General features: G+C 51.6%; 1 gene segment (V, D, J or C); it reads left to right on the top strand.

The window, feature by feature from the left end:
* LOC127231033 (Ig alpha chain C region-like) lies at positions 1-1,352 on the top strand. The segment is given in 3 exon segments: positions 1-193; positions 429-758; positions 958-1,352. Coding segments are annotated over 3 exon segments (918 nt in total).
* Positions 1,353-17,574: the final 16,222 nt, after the last annotated feature.

The raw sequence follows: 17,574 nt of genomic DNA, 5'->3' as shown, positions 1-17,574 counted from the left end.
ATGAATGTGACCTGGAGCAAGAGTGGGACAACCATAAACTTCCCACCTGCCCAGGCCTCTGGGGGCCCGTACACCATGAGCAGCCAGTTGACCCTGCCAGCTGCCGAGTGCCCAGAAGAAGAATTTGTGACATGCTCCGTGCAACAGGACTCCAACCCCGCCAAAGAGGTGGAAGTGCCGTGCATAAAAAATGGTAAGGGAGTCATCCGGGGGTGGGCCAAGTCCTACCCTAACCTGGCATCTGGACCCATGCGTCCCCATCAGGGACCCTCGGAAGTCTCCAGAACAGCTTTTCTAGCAAGCCCATGGAGGGGGCACAGATAGACCAGGGGGACCTGAGGCCCAAGGATGCCCAGAGAAGGGGACAGCGAGGGAGAAAGGAGAAATGTGCTGATTTTCTCAGACTTTTCTTTCATTTCCTATTCCAGGTACTATTGTACTTCCGTGTCCCATAGACTGCAAACCCCACCTTACACTGCACCGGCCAGCCCTTGAAGACCTGCTCCTGGGCTCAGATGCCAGCCTCACATGCACACTAAGTGGCCTGAAAAAACCCCAGAACACTGTTTTCACCTGGAAGCCCACCACTGGGAAGGATGCAGTGACCAAGGGACCTGTGCCAGACTCCTGCGGCTGCTACAGTGTGTCCAGTGTCCTGCCTGGCTGTGCTGAGCGCTGGAATAATGGGCAGACCTTCACATGCACAGTGACCCACCCTGAGTCTGGGACCCTAACTGCCACAATTACCAAAGAGACAGGTGGGCCTAGATGCACCCTGGGGCATTGTGTGAACTTCCATGCTTACATGCCTGCCTCCTCCCTCCAACACACACACTCAACTGCTCCCACCCTGTGTCACAGAGGGAAACGGGGGCTATCTGAGGGATGTGCAGAAGGGAAGGGCAGGAGGGTCCACTCATCTCCCTCTCTGAGCCATCTCTTCTCTCTACTTTCCAGTGGGCGTCTTACCACCCCAGGTCCACCTGCTGCCGCCGCCGTCGGAGGAGCTGGCCCTGAATGAGCTGGTGTCCCTGACATGCCTGGTACGGGGATTCAACCCTAAAGACGTGCTGGTGCGTTGGCTGCATGGAAACCAGGAGCTGTCCCGTGAAAACTACCTAGTGTGGGAACCCCTGAAGGAGCCAGGCGAGGGTGCCACAACCTATGCGGTGACAAGCGTGCTGCGTGTGTCAGCCGAAGCCTGGAAACAGGGTGACAATTACTCCTGCATGGTTGGCCATGAGGCTTTGCCCCTGAGCTTCACCCAGAAGACCATCGATCGTCTGTCGGGTAAACCCACCCAAGTCAACGTGTCTGTGATCATGTCAGAGGGAGATGGTGTCTGCTACTGAGCCACCCTACCTGCCTTTATTCCTTAAATAAACTCTGTGCTCACCCAAAGTAACCCTGCACTTCCATCCGGTGCCTGTCCATCATATCATCCTTAGGGTCTATAGAACGCTGGGAAGGGCTAGGGCCCAGGCAGGGAGGGAGAGCACCCACCAACTGAGCCCCTGAGGCCTCAGAGACTTTGAAGACCTTTCACGCCTCAAGTGTATGTATGTGCGTGCGCCTGTATTAATGAGTGTTTGTGGATGTGTGCCCATGTGCCTTTGTGTGTGTGTGTAACTGTGTGTAACAAGGGGGGGGGCGAGTCTGTGTGTGCTTATGAGTATATAGGAACATATATGGCTGTGATAAGCGCATATGTGTATGCCTGTAAGTGTGAGTAGATCTGTGTCCCTATGAGCATGAGTGTGGCTGTGTATGCCTATGAGTATGCATGTGTCTGTCAGGGTATGCTCATGTTGGTGGAAATGTATGCATGTGCCTGTGAGTGTGTGTAGCTGCATGTGCAGTGAATGGGAAGAAAGGACAAGCTGGGGATGAAATCTGAGATGAGCAGACTCAGCCAAGACAGGAAGAGCTCAGGGCAGAGTCCCAAGGGCAGTGGTTTGCTACAGAAATACTCTGAATGGTGGGCGGTATGGCTGTTTGTGTATTGGATTGCAGCTTCTGGCTCTAGCGAGAAAAGGGTAGACAGCAAGATCAAGGCTGATACCATCCGGGGGTCAGAGTAGAAATAGAAGGAATGAAGAGCTGAATTCAAGGGGCACAGCCCTGAATGGGATCACGTATAGCCATGCAGGGTGACCACTGACTCATATGGAAAGAGATGACATGAGCCCAGACAGCCCCCGGCAACACTGTACTCTGCATACATGTACATGGGCATGCATGTACACACGCGCGCACTTACATTTGCACACTCACACAGACCTGAACCCTGCAAGAGGAGAAAGTTCACACCCCACACTCTGTATACATGTACATGGGCATACATGCGTACACACACACTTATATTTGCACACTCACACAGACCTGAACCCTACAGGAGGAGGAAGTTCACACCCCACACCCAGCTTCTGGAAAGCAAGGGGAGTCCCCTCCCAATCCCCCAGTAGAATTCCCAGGCCCAACTTTAAGAACTACATATAACTAGTGGACAAGGCCATAGGCTCATCCCTGGTGCCCCTGCACCCAACCTGCCCTTTCTAACTTAAGTCTCCCTTCCCACCCTGAGCCCAAGTATATCAAACCACGAACAGGGTAGATAGGGGCAAATCTGGGGAGGAGACAGAAGCACACCATAGAGACCTCTCCCACACAGACCTTCTACATGGGCACCCCCAGAACACAAAGTTCTACAACCAGGTACACTCGGCACCAGGATGCCCACAAGAGGGCAGTGGGAACTCCTATCTCACAGGCCTGCAGAACACCTCCAGGGAGCTAATTTCTAACAACTTCCCTCTGCTCTCGGAGCCACAGTAAAGGCCCTCAGCACTCTCCGCCTTGAGAGTCCAGTTCCCTGAGAATTGCAAGAGCAGCAGACCAACTGAGACACCTGACCCAGAAACGTACTCCAGCCAAGGCCTGATGTGTTACAGGGAGTTCTAGAAAGGAGCCAATAGGTGAAGGGCTGAACCCACAAAGGGGGGATCAGGCAGAGAAGCACAAGGGCACAATGAATAGACGGTCAGAAGAGAGGATGGGTAGGTGGGTGGGTGGGTGGGTGAATGGATGGGATGATGGCTGGACTGACAGAGGGGTAGAATGATAGAGCGATGAGTGGTTGTCTATATCAGCAGCGTATGGTGAACAGTTCCCACGAGCACTTAATATGGAAGTTCTGTGCACTGGGACCCTGAGGGCAGCATGGTTGTCTGAGCAGGAAGCCTTTAAAAGTCTATTGACACCCCTCCTCCAAGTAACAATTCTTAATAATGTGACAGAGTCCTCTGATCACATGTCCAGCCCTCAGTAAGCCAACCTCAGATCCAGAAATTGTGTTGTCCGGTATCTTCTTGAGGGTGCTTGGTCTTGTCCAGCCCCAGTACCCAGGCCATCTTCAGCATAAGAACTGGGGCTTAGTGAGAGATTACTAAGTATCTAAATAGAACTAAGACCCAAGTGGCCTTGGGTTCAAAATGTTCTTGGAGTCACAAATACAGCAATGACCCTTCTGGCAGGTCAGTTCTTCAGTTACGGTCCCCTGAGAGTGATGGATCTTGGGAGTATCTCAAGAACTGCAAGGATTCCAGCCCCTTTCCAGGGACACTGCCTCCTCATCCTCCCTGAGTAAATCTCTGCCCAGAGATAAGGAACTCCCAAGACCACATCCCCAAAGCACAAGGCATGGAAAGGGAAGCCTTAGGTCTGGGCACCCATTCCCATGGGTTTGGATCTAAAAGGTCTTCTATGTCTTACAGAATTTCAAAAGCCATGTCCCTGTATGATACTGGACCAGTCACAAGACACCCTGGAGGAAGAGACACCGGGCGCCAGCCTGTGGCCCACCACTGTGACCTTCCTCACTCTCTTCCTACTTAGCCTATTCTACAGCACAGCACTCACTGTGACAACCGTGCGAGGCCCATTTGGCAGTAAAGAGATCCCCCAGTACTGACCAGGAGCCAGCCACAGGTAACAGTCATGGAGATGGTAGGTTGTGAGGGATTCTGGGGGTGCACTCAGGATATCCCTGTCCCCTCCACGTGTGGCCTTGTAACCCTTCACAGACATTAAGGAAAAGGGACTAAAGGATGAAAACACTCCTTGGATTTAACCCAATCGTCCACAAACCAGTGCTGGAACTGTGGCAGAAATAAAGACAAATCCCAACTCAGGGATGACACAGCCCAACTCTGGGATGACAGAGCCCAACTCCAGGATGACACAGCCCAATTTCAGGATGGCACAGCCCAACACCAGAATGGCATGGCCCAACTCCGGGATGACACAGCCCAACACCAGAATGGCATGACCCAACTCCAGGATGACATAGTCCAACTCCAGGATCTCCTCTGGCTGATCACTCTTGTCTTTGCAGGGATGAAGTGTGGAGAAGGTTCCCTACATTTCAGAGTAAAGACCTATGTAACAACTTCCCACCACCCATCTAACATGCCTTCCTGAGCAATAAACTGATGTGAAAAGCACAATCTCTGACTCAAAATCAAAAATTAATAAAGAATGGAAGAGGGTCAGGGAACGTATGATGATACCAGATTAGAATATGCTTACATCATAGAATGTAGGGGTGTTTGGCAGGGTAGGCACAAGGTGCCCATGGTCTAGGGTCTGAGAGGTAACTTGGATATATGTGTGGCCCAAGCCAAGCACTTAATACTGACTTCATCAAGCGGGTCATATTTGTAGCATCTTCAGACCTGATACCCGGTCATTATTGGGTCTTATTTCTAGACACTTGGTCATGGTACTTTTCACCAGGGTTGAACACTGAACACCAAACACTGGTTCTGACTACAAACTCTGGTCACTGAGCCCCGATTTTGGTAACTGAACCCTGGTCCTGATCAAAGACCTCCAACCTTGATCATGAATACTGACATGATTACTTGTCCTGACCTCTCATTCTAGTCACTGCTCTCTGGTCCTGATCAATGACTCTTGACCTTGATCCCTGGTCCCTGGCCCAGATCACTGAATCCTGCTCCTAAACACTGAGTCTGATCCTCATCACTGAGTCCCTGTTTTGGCTACTGATCACTAGTCTTGAAAATTAGTGATTAATCTGATCACTAGTCTCTGTTCCTAATCATTGGCCCATGGTACTGGTCACTGGGTCCTGTGCTGATCCATTAATCCCTGTCAATAAGACCCTGTTCCTAAACAGTGTCCATGGCTTTCAATCACCATGTCCACTGGGATTCAATCACATGTCCACTGATCACTGGGATTAAATCCTGGTAACTGATTCCAGGTCCTTCTCATTGAACTCTGAATCTCAACACTCACCCCTGGTACTCATTATTCAGCCCTGGTCTTGATCAAAGCCCTCATCACTCAGCCCTGGTCCTCATCACTGACTCTTGGTTATCATCACTGAGCTCTGACCTTCAGAGTATGCTTGGGTTCTGATCACCAGGGGGAGAATTAGAAAACTTGACCCTAGTTCTGATCACAAGGTCTTGTTCGTGGTCTTGGACATTAGACACTAGTCCACAACACTAGTCCATGAGCATAGGTCATGGACATTGGGTCTTGGTATTAATCAATGGGCCCTGACTTAGGCAGTAAGTACTGATACACAATATTCACTTTTAAGACTGGATTATAGCCCCAATTTCTACTTTAAAACACTGGTCCTGCAAACTGGGTTCAGTTCACATGAATTTGTCCTACACCCAAGGATACAGTGACATTGAACAAGAAGTCCCTTATTCGCCTTAAATCTCATACTTATTAGCAAGAACCCTAAAGAGTCAAGAGAAGGTTCCAAAGCCCCCTCAACACCACCGTCCATGCCCTGGGCTTCCAGAGAGACAGTGACTCTCCCCATCTACCTTTCCCAGGATCAGAGGGGGAGGAATGGATGGAGAAAAACACGCCCAGACCACATGAACTGTAACCTATGGTCTGGGGTCTGGAGATCTGGGGTCAGCACTGTGAAGGAGGAGGGCAGACCCGGTGTGGGGGAAGGGAAGGGATGGTCATGTTTGTAACCCTTGTTTTTCTTTCTTCTGAGGTCTCTGTTGTCTATCACCTGCTGAAACACTCAAAATAGCTCAGAGAGCTGAGGGGATCTGAGTCATCATGAGCCCAGCTCAGCCCAGGTGCCCCAAACCAGAGCTACTGTTCTGAGAATCACACTGCACATAGACCTGGCCAGGTGGCCCTGGGGCCTGGGGCCTGGATGAGGGGTTGGAGCCAGGGAAGCCCTGCCAGGAACTGAGGAGGCCTCAGGCCCCATCGCTCAAGGCCAGCCAGGGCCATCCACAGTCAGGCCTTAGGGAGGCCATATTGTGCCAGGATGAGAACAAATCCAATTAAGATCACCTTTGGTCTGCCCAGGGTCACACAGAGTCAAATATTGTCAGCCAAGGTCACCCAAGACCAGCCTGAGGTCAGTAAGGATGACCCCAGGCCACACAGGCTATTCTGACAAACAGGGTAGTCAGGTGAGCAGGACCCTGGAGATGCAGAAGGGAGAGTGTGCATCCCTGCCAGCACTGTGCCCGCGAATGTTTCCAGACTGCAGTTGGTTCTAGACTATGGGGACGGTGCCCTGGATTTGGGGTGACCATGCAGGAGGCAGTGAGGGATGATGGGAAATTGTCTGTAAGACTAGATAATAAATTTGCTAGAAGTCTGCCAGAGGCCCTGGAGGAGACCCTTTGTGGGGTCAAGCTGTAGATTCAAAGCTGAACTGAACCTTGGGGTTGAGGCAAGGACTGAATCAATCTGCTGAACCTGGAGGCCATTGCAGGCAATGGACGGGTGGGGTCCAAACTGACTGATGGGGGGAAAGTCCCATGTGATACAATGAACCAGGTTAACAGTGGGAAGAGAGCCAAACCAAGGCCTCTGGGACACTGTGGGGATCTCTGCCTCTGGATCTCTTCATGTCATACACCAAGGGATGAGACTGCAGGGTTGTGGGGCCATAGTCATCTCAATGTTCCTGTCTTCCTGCTCAAGGCCATTGTCATCACAGAGTTAGGTGTCTCCTGCTCAAGGCCATTGTCATCACAGTGTTGGGTGTCCTCATGCTCATGGCCATTGTCACCACAGTGTTAGGTGTCATCCTGCTCATGGCCATTGTCACCACAGAGTTAGGTGTCTCCTGCTCATGGCCATTGTCACCACAGTGTTAGGTGTCTTACTGCTCATGACCATTGTCACCACAGAGTTAGGTGTCTCCTGCTCATGACCATTGTCACCACAGTGTTAGGTGTCTCCTGCTCATGGCCATTGTCACCACAGTGTTAGGTGTCTCCTGCTCATGACCATTGTCACCACAGTGTTAGGTGTCTCCTGCTCATGACCATTGTCATCACAGTGTTAGGTGTCTCCTGCTCATGACCATTGTCACCACAGTGTTAGGTGTCTCCTGCTCATGACCATTGTCATCACAGTGTTAGGTGTCTCCTCCTCATGGTCATGGTCACCACAGTGTTAGGTGTCCTCCCATTCATGGGATTCAGGTGAGGGAAATTCTCAGGCCTGGGTTTCATGACATGATTGTATTAATCCCATGTGTCCCACAGTCTCGACACTCTTTGGTAAATTTATAGGGTGACACCTTATCTACAGATGAACTATGTGTCAGTCTGTGCCTTAAGGAAGGTGCTGGGCAGGTGGTGTCAATGCATACCCACCGAGGTGTGTTGTCATCCTCCATTTCCAAAATGAAGTCAAAAGCCATTTGTAAAATGAAATTCCTCAGAATACAAGGCCACCATTTCACCCAGTGAGGGGAAATTCAGAGGAAGGCACAGCTTGATAAAAACACAAAGACATTGTAAGACACTGAGAAGGGAATCGGGGACACAGACGTGTAGAGACGATGGCACAGTGCAGAGACACTCAGGAGGGGATGACAAGCAACAGGAAGGAAAACAGACAGGGACAGGGAGACACAGACAGACAGACACGGACCAGAGTGACAGGGGCAGAGCAGCAGGGACACCCAGCACTCAAATGAAGGCCCAGTCACACCCTCTCTCAGATGAAGCCATGACCTACCGAGCCGTGTGTGGCTCCTCAGACTCACACCTACTGCTCTCCCCTCATCCATGCAGACACAGACACAGCACCTGCCTGCCTGCTGCAACCTCAAACCCAGCTACGCACTCCCTCCCCGCCAGGCCTGTGTGCTCAGGGAGGCACACTGAGGCTAGCACAGGATGGACGTTTCCCACGGGACCACCATGAGCTCGGGGTCCATAGTCTCCGTCACATGCTGGCCCTGCACCCCATGTCATGCTTCCAGGGGATCGACTGAGACATGGGAACAAGTCTGTGTCAGACGCTCTAAGGGGCCAGCTCCTATCAGGATTTGTCCAGATGAGGCCCAAACACAAGGAATACAGACAGGGGTAGGCACGATCACCTCAGAGCTGGGAGTTTCCTGGCCGGTCCTGATCAGACACAGGGAAACGGTGACTGAGGGACTTTCCTCCTGCAGGGCCTGACCTTGCTTCTCTACCCAAGGTCAGAGGTAGCTTCCCACCCTTTACTTTGTTCCTGGTAATGATGCCTGCAGGACAAGGGCTAGAACCTGGAAAGAAACATCAATGGAGAGACTCCAGCTTCCAGGAATGGGGAAGGGGGGCATGAAGGAGGAAGGGTTCAGTCTCTGGGGCCATGAGATGCCACACAAGGTACAGTTCACCCACCCAGGGAGCAGGGTGGAGCCCTAGAGCACAGGGAGCAAATAGGACCATGGGCCTGGAGGCTGGAGTACGTGGGAAGGGGTTTGCTTGGCCTCCTCCTACACTGGTCCAGGGGCAGCTGGCTGGGCAGGGGAACAGGACAGGTTAAGGCAGTGAGGCAGGGGCATGAAGAGCCTTTGGGATCACATGACGGGAGCCTGGGCTGTGTTCTGCTGAGCCTGGGGTTTGGCAGCTGCACATAGAGAAGAGAGTAAAAGTTCAGTCCGGGAAAAGAGTCATCAGGGCTTAGGGATGGTAGAGGAGAGGGTCTGATGATATCCAGGGGCTTTGTCCCATTTGTCAACTTATTTGGGCATGAACTTCAAGGACACAGAGATAAGAATCAGAACAGTCAGTGTTCTCTCTCTCTCTCTCTCTCTCTCTCTCTCTCTCTCTCTCTCTCTGTGTGTGTGTGTGTGTGTGTGTGCGTGCGTGTGTGTGTGTGTGTGTCCCTCCTCCAGCACCTCCTTCCATGGGCCTCTCACACTGGAAGAACCATCTGAAAGCTTGTACTGTGTGGCAGGGGCCCAGGATTGGGGCTGGGACACTGGGTGTCAGAGCATGTGCAGTGTAAACAGAGGTCAGAAGGCAAGAGGGGACAAGGCCCTGCAGTGTCCTCCATGTCAGTCCAGGATGGGACAGGCCCCGAACCCCTAGTCCGTCCATAGGCTCAACCCATGCCTGGGCTAGACAGCAGGAAGAGTCCCTAGCCAGTCCAGGTGGATTTTTCCAAGCTTTGCTTTCAAGGTAAACAGGTCCTAACAATCAGCAGTTATTTGGCTATGATGGACAACCAAGAACAGGGCAATAGTCTGCTTCATTTTTGGATCCCCGGGGGGGGGGCGGCTCCCTGACTAATAACTTGTGGGCACTGAGGTTTCGTTTAAGCACCCACACTTTTCTTCTTTGTCTTTCTTTTTCTTTGAGGGTCCCTCTGGGTAGGCCTGGCTGTCCCTGAAGTCCCTATGGAAACCAGGCAGGCTCCAAACTTAGGGACATTCTCCTGCCTCTGCCTCCTAAGTGCCAACACTAAAAGCATCGGCCACCACACCCAACCTAAATCATTTCTTCTGAGCACAACGTTGCTCCCCTAGGCACATACTTAGTTCCGATTCCATTATAAATGTTAGGTAGCTCACAGAGTAGTGAATTTCCCTAAGACTTCTTCACAAATAACTAGTTCTGGCCAGGCCAACCTTTAAGCTCTCCTCTCCACAGAACCCCAACACCCACCCCCCTAAGTCCTTAACACTGAGGCCCCCTGTGTTCTACTGTCCCCTCAAATTAACATTTTTTCTTGTGTTGACGGTGTGTGTGTTCAAATGCAGCTTTGTCGTGTATCTTCACTCTGGCGGCACCCGGCCCGCCGCATCCCCACAGGTCCTCACGCTTGGTTTAGCCCATGTCCCCTCATGTGTTTTTCTATTTCTCTCCAGTCTGCAGAACTTCTCTTTTTCTTCAGGGTCTGCTCTAGAGCTGGCTACTGTCACAAACACCTTAATCTGTTTATGTTGTGGAAAGGTTCTGTTTTTGTTTTTGAGGCAGGGTTTCCCCGTGTAGCCTTGGCTGTCCTGGACCTCACTCTATTCCAGGCTGGCCTAGAACTCACAGAGATCTGCCTTCCCCTCCCTCCAAAGCGCTGGTCTTAAAGGCCTGTGCTACCACTGCCCAGATGGAAGTTTTAATTTCTTCTTCAATTTAATATGTTTTTGGGGTATAATACTCTTGGTTTAGAGCTGGGACCTTTCAGAATTTGGAATATGTCTTTCCAGGCACCTGGCCTAGAGAATTCACATTGAGGAGCTGGAGAGATGGCTCAGTAGCTCAGAGCACTTACTGCTCTTGTAGGGGTCTAGGCATTTATTTCTTGTACACACATGGCAGCTAACTACCATCTGTAGCTCCAGTTCCAGAGGATTCTATGCCCTTCTCTGGCAGCTGTCTGGGGTAGTCAGCCCAGCAGGGCCCTGGTGATGCAGAATGAAGGGTGTGTGTCCCTGCCAGCATGGGCTCCACAGGCAGCCGGGGTCCCCACTGCAAATGTCCTCCCCCACTGTTGCCCAGAACACTGATGGGTCCAGACCATGGGGACTTTCCTCTGGACGCATAGTAGGTTCTAGTCTCACACTCGATGAAACTGAGGTCCAGGAAGGAACAGAGAACCAGGCCCAGAAATGGACACAAGTGGAGACTGTGACCCAGAGGTGGCAGACAGGGTAAGGGGACACAGAGAAGCTGAGAGAGAGAGGGACAGAGACACCAAGATACACAGGGAGAGACTTAGAGAGACAGAGACAGAGTTGATGTGAGGGACACAGAGACAGAGACTGAGAGACACCAGAGGAGACAACAGAGACACCGAGTGAGACAGAGACGCTGAGAAAGAGAAATGGGAGCGATGAGACAGAGGATGAGAGACGGGAGCAGGGCCTAAAGACACGGAGAAACACCTCTGTTTGTGAGCAAAGGGACACAAGAGACACAGACAGAAAGACACACGGGCAGACATAGAGCAAGGAGACAGAGACACTAAGACAGAAAGTCAGAAGGATGGGCAGACCAGGGGACACACAGATGGTGACGTTGACTAAGACAAAAGGATGGAGAGGAGGAGACACCAGGAAAAGAGAGACTCAGAGACTGCAGGGGAAAGACCCAGGGCCGGGGAGACCGACGACAGATGCAGATGAGAGACAGACAGACAGACAGACAGAAGGAAGGAAGGAAGGAAGGGGGCAGGGACAGACAGACACAGCAGTAGGGCCCACCCAGCACTCAAGTGAAGGCCCTGGCACACACTGTCAGATGAAGCCATGCACCCACAGAGCCATGCGTGAACACGCCTCAGACTCACACCCACAGCACTCACACCCGTCCACACAGACACAGACGGCACCTGCCTGCCTGCTCCAAACCTCACACCCAGCTACTCACTGCCTGCCTCCCCCCCCCCCAGGCCTGTGTGCTCAGTGTGGCATGCTGAGAGGAGCTCAGGATGGACGTTTCCCATGGGACCTAGTGACCAGCATGAATCGGGGTCCATAGTCTCCGTCACTTGCTGGCGCCATTCCCCATGTCACGCTTCAGGAGGAGATGGCAGGGAGCTGGCCATGGCCTCTCCTCAGTACCGCCTGGTGAACAGGATTCATCAGGTCCTGGTTGGGTAGGGCCCTAACATGAAGAGTGCAGAAGCTGGCAGGCAGAGGTCAGCTGGCTCTTGGCTCACAACCAACCCACCAAGTTTCCTTAACTCACTGTGCCAGGGCCTCTGGATACCAGAGGACACACACACACAGAAGACTCTAGGCCCTGGGACTGGAGAGGACAGGGATGTTGAAGGACCTTGTGCTGTGTCACTAGGATCTCAGCCCTCAGGATAGCCAGTGAGGGGAGCAGCATACGCAGAAGGACACGGCCCCAGGATACTGATGGGCACCGGGAGGTCACAGAGCTCCACCCTGGGGCCTGGAGTATGTGGGAATGGGTCCTGCCTGGCTCCTCCTATCCCTGCCCAGGAGCAGCTGTGGGGCCGGAGCGCAGGACAGGCTAAGGCAGTGAGACAGGACATGGAAGAGCCTTTGGAACAACATGATGTGGGCCTGGGTATGTGGAGGCTGCATCATGGAGAAGACACCATGTGGGCTTTGTCTCCTTTTGGCATGGTATTTGGGCTGAACTTCATGGACACAGATCTAAGAACCAAGCCTGGCTTCCACCTGCCCTCAGTCAGTGTCCAGTGTGTGTGTGTGTATGTGTGTGTGTGTGTGAGAGAGAGAGAGAGAGCAAGGGTGTGTGTGTGTGTGAGAGAGAGAGAGAGAGAGTTTGTGAGAGACAGAGTGTGTGTGAGAGAGACAGTGTGTGTGTGTGTGTGTGTGAGAGAGAGAGAGAGAGAGAGAGAGAGCAAGTGTGTGTGTGTGTGAGAGAGAGAGAGAGTTTGTGAGAGACAGACTGTGTGTGAGAGAGACAGTGTGTGTGTGTGTGTGTGTGTGTGTGTGTGTGTGTGTGTGTTCCAGGACCTCCTTCCGTCGGCCTCTCCCACTGGAAGACCCATCTGAAAGGCTTGTGCAGTGGGGTGGGGGCCCAGGATTTGGTCTGGGACACTGGGAGTCAGAGCATGTTAGTACAGAGTGTGCTAGAGTCCAGGCTGGGACATTCTCTTCAGAGTTCCCCTATGTAGGGGCAGGCTGAGACAGGTACTGAAGCCTTTGTCCATCCATAGGATCAGCCCAAACTGGCCTTGCCCAGCAGGGCCTCACATCCAGTGTCAGCTGAACCATTATCCTGAACTGCTGGGGCTCTGTAGGCTACATGTCTTCCTTGTCACACCCAGTGACTGTCCCAGCTCACACAGGCCCTGTCCCAATCCACCTCTGTCCTCAGTGGGCAACCATGCCAAAGTACAGAGAGTGCAGGATGTGTTTGCTCCCACAGGCTGACACACCCAACTCTCTTGAACCTTTGGGGCATATGTGTGCAAGCTTCTTCACACCCACCACAGTCCTCCATCTTTCAGGGGCCAGGAGGCTCCTCTTGGGGGCCTCATTCCCTCTCCAGCCTCTCTCAGACCAGAGCCCCACAGACCCAGCTCTTCCTGGGCTAACAGTCACAGGGCTTGGTGTTGGTGGCCACAGCCTCTGTCCCAGTGTCTGCTAGAGATGCTTGGCCACCATGACTCCAGACTGGAGCACAGGAATTGCCCAGACACTAAGGGGCTGGGCAGAGATCTGTGGGGACCTGGATGTCCCAAGACTAAGGCCTCTCTTCCTAGTATCTTAATTCATGAAAGCTACACTTCGGGGTCTCCTATTCCATTTATTCCCTCTTTGCCTGCTAACAGGGAACCTTCCAGCAAGTGTGTCTCCTCTCTGTGTGCTGGCTGTGGAGACAGATCCTGTAGGCACGATCATTGAGTGCTGTTTCAGGCCAGGGCTCCCAGGGAGAGAGACAGAGAAGGAGAGACAGGGAGAGACAGAGAGACAGGGAGTAGGGAACAATATGGAGACAGAAAAACTGTGCAGAGACAGAGAGAGTGGGTGGGAGAGAAGTCAAGAGGTAGCGAGCGCGAGACAGACAGAAGCAGTGACAGAGACAACCATGGAGAAAGGGACAGAGAATGGAGAGACAGAGGGTGGGGGCAGAGATTACCGGCGGTGCAGGCAGGAGTGACATGTAGAACAAACAGGGACAGAGGTATGGACCACAGCCATGCGGGGCTGTAGGGTGGCCTGCTTTTCTGGATTCACAGAAGTGTAGCTTCCTTTTTTTCTTCCTTCCTCTGTTCTAGCCTGCCTTCCTAACACTCTGGGCTTCCCTGTGGCATGTGTGTTTCCTTATTGTTTCTCTGAAGCTTGCCTTCTCACCAAGTGGCTGCTTGTCAACCATTGTCAGACCTGCAAGCCAGGTAAATGGCACACTCTTTCCTAACCTCTGGCCTCCTCCAGGCAGCTGCTCATGTCTCACAACTTTCCTGGTCTGAGATTTTTCTTTTACACTCTGATCAGAGTGTCACTGTGCTCCATGCAGGTGGAGGATGAACCACGGAGGGAGAAAGAGACTTAGACATGGAGAGACAGAGAGAGATAAGGAGAAGACAGAACAGAGAAGACAGACAAGGAGACAAGCATGCAGGGAAATAGACAGAAGGAGAGCTAAAGACACAGTTGGGGAGAGACTAAAATGGGACAGGACAGAAATGGGAAGACGGGAGAAAACAGATAGAACCAGGGACAGAGCTACAACGACAGACAGAAACACAGAGACACCTGTGTCTTTGTAGGACTAAAAGCTTGCAGCAAGCAATATAACACACTAGGCCTTACACCGATCAGAAAGCATTTTAGTGTACAAAGTTCTGAACATACCAAAAAAAAAAAAAAACTGACAAAACTATAATTTTAGGAAGTGTACAGTATAAGACAGCAACTCAACATTAAGTTAAGGCATTTCTTTGGGAGAAAGTTTGAAACTAAAATGTATTGTTTTAATTAAAAAGATGGAATTAATTTATAATTTGAAAGAAATTCTTTGAGTACAGGGCACAGCAATTTGAAGGACTTTTGTTTGAAAATAAATTGTATTTTTTTGGGGTGCCTTAAAAGTTGTTCTTTTAGTAAAATGACTTTCTGAAAAAAAAATAAGAAGCAGAGGGACATGAGAGACACACAGATACAAGAGAGAAAACATGGAAAGAGAGAGACAATGAAACACAGAGACAAGGAGACACAAAAAGGGGAGATAAGAGTAGAGATACAGGGAGATGTGGAGAGAAAACCCAGAAACAAAGAGGAGACAAAGAGACAGAGACATGGGACAGAAAAGAGATGGAGATAAGGAGAGGAAGACTTGGGGAGAGGTTTGGGAAGGGGAAAGAGCCACAGGTAGAGAGAGAAAACTGGAGGAGAAAGGCAGACACCAACACAGAGTGACAGAGAGGAGAGAAAGACAGGCAGAGAGAGATGCCTGAAGATGCTCGCTCCCACCCGGAGAAGGGGACACGGACAGACACACAGCACAAAGAAACACTGGGGGTGGCAAGATGGTAGTAGAGAGGCCACTGCTGGAATTTGCAGAGATGGAAACAGAGGCAGACTTTCTCCAACTGAGGGAGACAGACTGAGCAAAGGATCCATCCCACTCAGAGAGAGGCTGAGGCTGAGGCTGGGAGAGGCAGACTTGGCCAGAGAAGGAGACACACAGAGAGCCCGTGGGACAGGGTCTGGCAGCTCCTTGGAAGCCATGACAAGCCAGGGAGGTGACAAGCTGTCTCAGTGTCCACCCCGCGGCCCACAGGCTGGAGTCACAGGGCCTGTCTGTCTCCATGTGCTCACTGTCCCTGTGGTCCTGGTGGACAGGACCTGGAGCACATCTCCAGCCTTTCCTCTGCTCGCCTATCTCCACCCGTGCCCTCCAGGTCACGTCCCAACATAGGTGACAAGGGACACACACTAGTTCAAAGTCACTGCAGGGGCCATGAAGCCCCCAGCCCCTGTGGCCTGCCCTGGGAGGGGTCCTCCACCCCCCAAGGCTGGGCCAGCCTGGCCAGGATGGGGTCACACTGCAGCTGCGTGTGGAGAATCATTGCCGCTATTTCTGGAAACAACCTCAGAAAGTGAGAAACATGTTTTTCTGTGTGGAACAAACATCCATTTGCATGTGCCCTTGAGAGCCAAGTCTGCAGAGAATGAGTAACTCGGCAGGTGTGAGGGAGGGAGACGTGGGAGGGGGACTGTGTCAGGCGCTGGTGTCTGAGGCCCGAGACCCCAGAATGTAGCCCCTAGTCCATGTGGAAGACCCACCCTTATCTACTAACTAACTCACCACTGCCTGGACCATCATGGAGAACCCCAGCAGTCTCTAGGCAGGTCCCACCCTGAACGTGAATGGATAGTCAGGGTCATCCCACACACACCCCACAGCCAGTGAGCACATTGTCCCCTCAGCCCACTCACGGGCCACCCCACTGGAAAATCCTGGCCTGCCCGAGCCCAGCCCCAACCTCCAATCCCTCCACAGACAGGCTTGACAGGCAGGGAGCTAGCCTGTGGCCACATGGAGACAGACAGGCCCTGTGACTCCAGCCTGTGGGCCGCGGGGTGGACACTGAGACAGCTTGTCACCTCCCTGGCTTGTCATGGCTTCCAAGGAGCTGCCAGACCCTGTCCCACGGGCTCTCTGTGTGTCTCCTTCTCTGGCCAAGTCTGCCTCTCCCAGCCTCAGCCTCAGCCTCTCTCTGAGTGGGATGGATCCTTTGCTCAGTCTGTCTCCCTCAGTTGGAGAAAGTCTGCCTCTGTTTCCATCTCTGCAAATTCCAGCAGTGGCCTCTCTACTACCATCTTGCCACCCCCAGTGTTTCTTTGTGCTGTGTGTCTGTCCGTGTCCCCTTCTCCGGGTGGGAGCGAGCATCTTCAGGCATCTCTCTCTGCCTGTCTTTCTCTCCTCTCTGTCACTCTGTGTTGGTGTCTGCCTTTCTCCTCCAGTTTTCTCTCTCTACCTGTGGCTCTTTCCCCTTCCCAAACCTCTCCCCAAGTCTTCCTCTCCTTATCTCCATCTCTTTTCTGTCCCATGTCTCTGTCTCTTTGTCTCCTCTTTGTTTCTGGGTTTTCTCTCCACATCTCCCTGTATCTCTACTCTTATCTCCCCTTTTTGTGTCTCCTTGTCTCTGTGTTTCATTGTCTCTCTCTTTCCATGTTTTCTCTCTTGTATCTGTGTGTCTCTCATGTCCCTCTGCTTCTTATTTTTTTTTCAGAAAGTCATTTTACTAAAAGAACAACTTTTAAGGCACCCCAAAAAAATACAATTTATTTTCAAACAAAAGTCCTTCAAATTGCTGTGCCCTGTACTCAAAGAATTTCTTTCAAATTATAAATTAATTCCATCTTTTTAATTAAAACAATACATTTTAGTTTCAAACTTTCTCCCAAAGAAATGCCTTAACTTAATGTTGAGTTGCTGTCTTATACTGTACACTTCCTAAAATTATAGTTTTGTCAGTTTTTTTTTTTTTTTTTGGTATGTTCAGAACTTTGTACACTAAAATGCTTTCTGATCGGTGTAAGGCCTAGTGTGTTATATTGCTTGCTGCAAGCTTTTTAGTCCTACAAAGACACAGGTGTCTCTGTGTTTCTGTCTGTCGTTGTAGCTCTGTCCCTGGTTCTATCTGTTTTCTCCCGTCTTCCCATTTCTGTCCTGTCCCATTTTAGTCTCTCCCCAACTGTGTCTTTAGCTCTCCTTCTGTCTATTCCCCTGCATGCTTTGTCTCCTTCTCTGTCTTCTCTGTTCTGTCTTCTCCTTATCTCTCTCTGTCTCTCCATGTCTAAGTCTCTTTCTCCCTCCG

Source organism: Phodopus roborovskii, unplaced genomic scaffold, assembly GCF_943737965.1.
Source record: "Phodopus roborovskii unplaced genomic scaffold, PHOROB, whole genome shotgun sequence".
Lineage (NCBI taxonomy): Eukaryota > Metazoa > Chordata > Mammalia > Rodentia > Cricetidae > Phodopus > Phodopus roborovskii.
The sequence above is the reverse complement of the archived record's forward strand: the minus strand, read 5'-3'. Positions and strand labels throughout refer to the sequence as shown.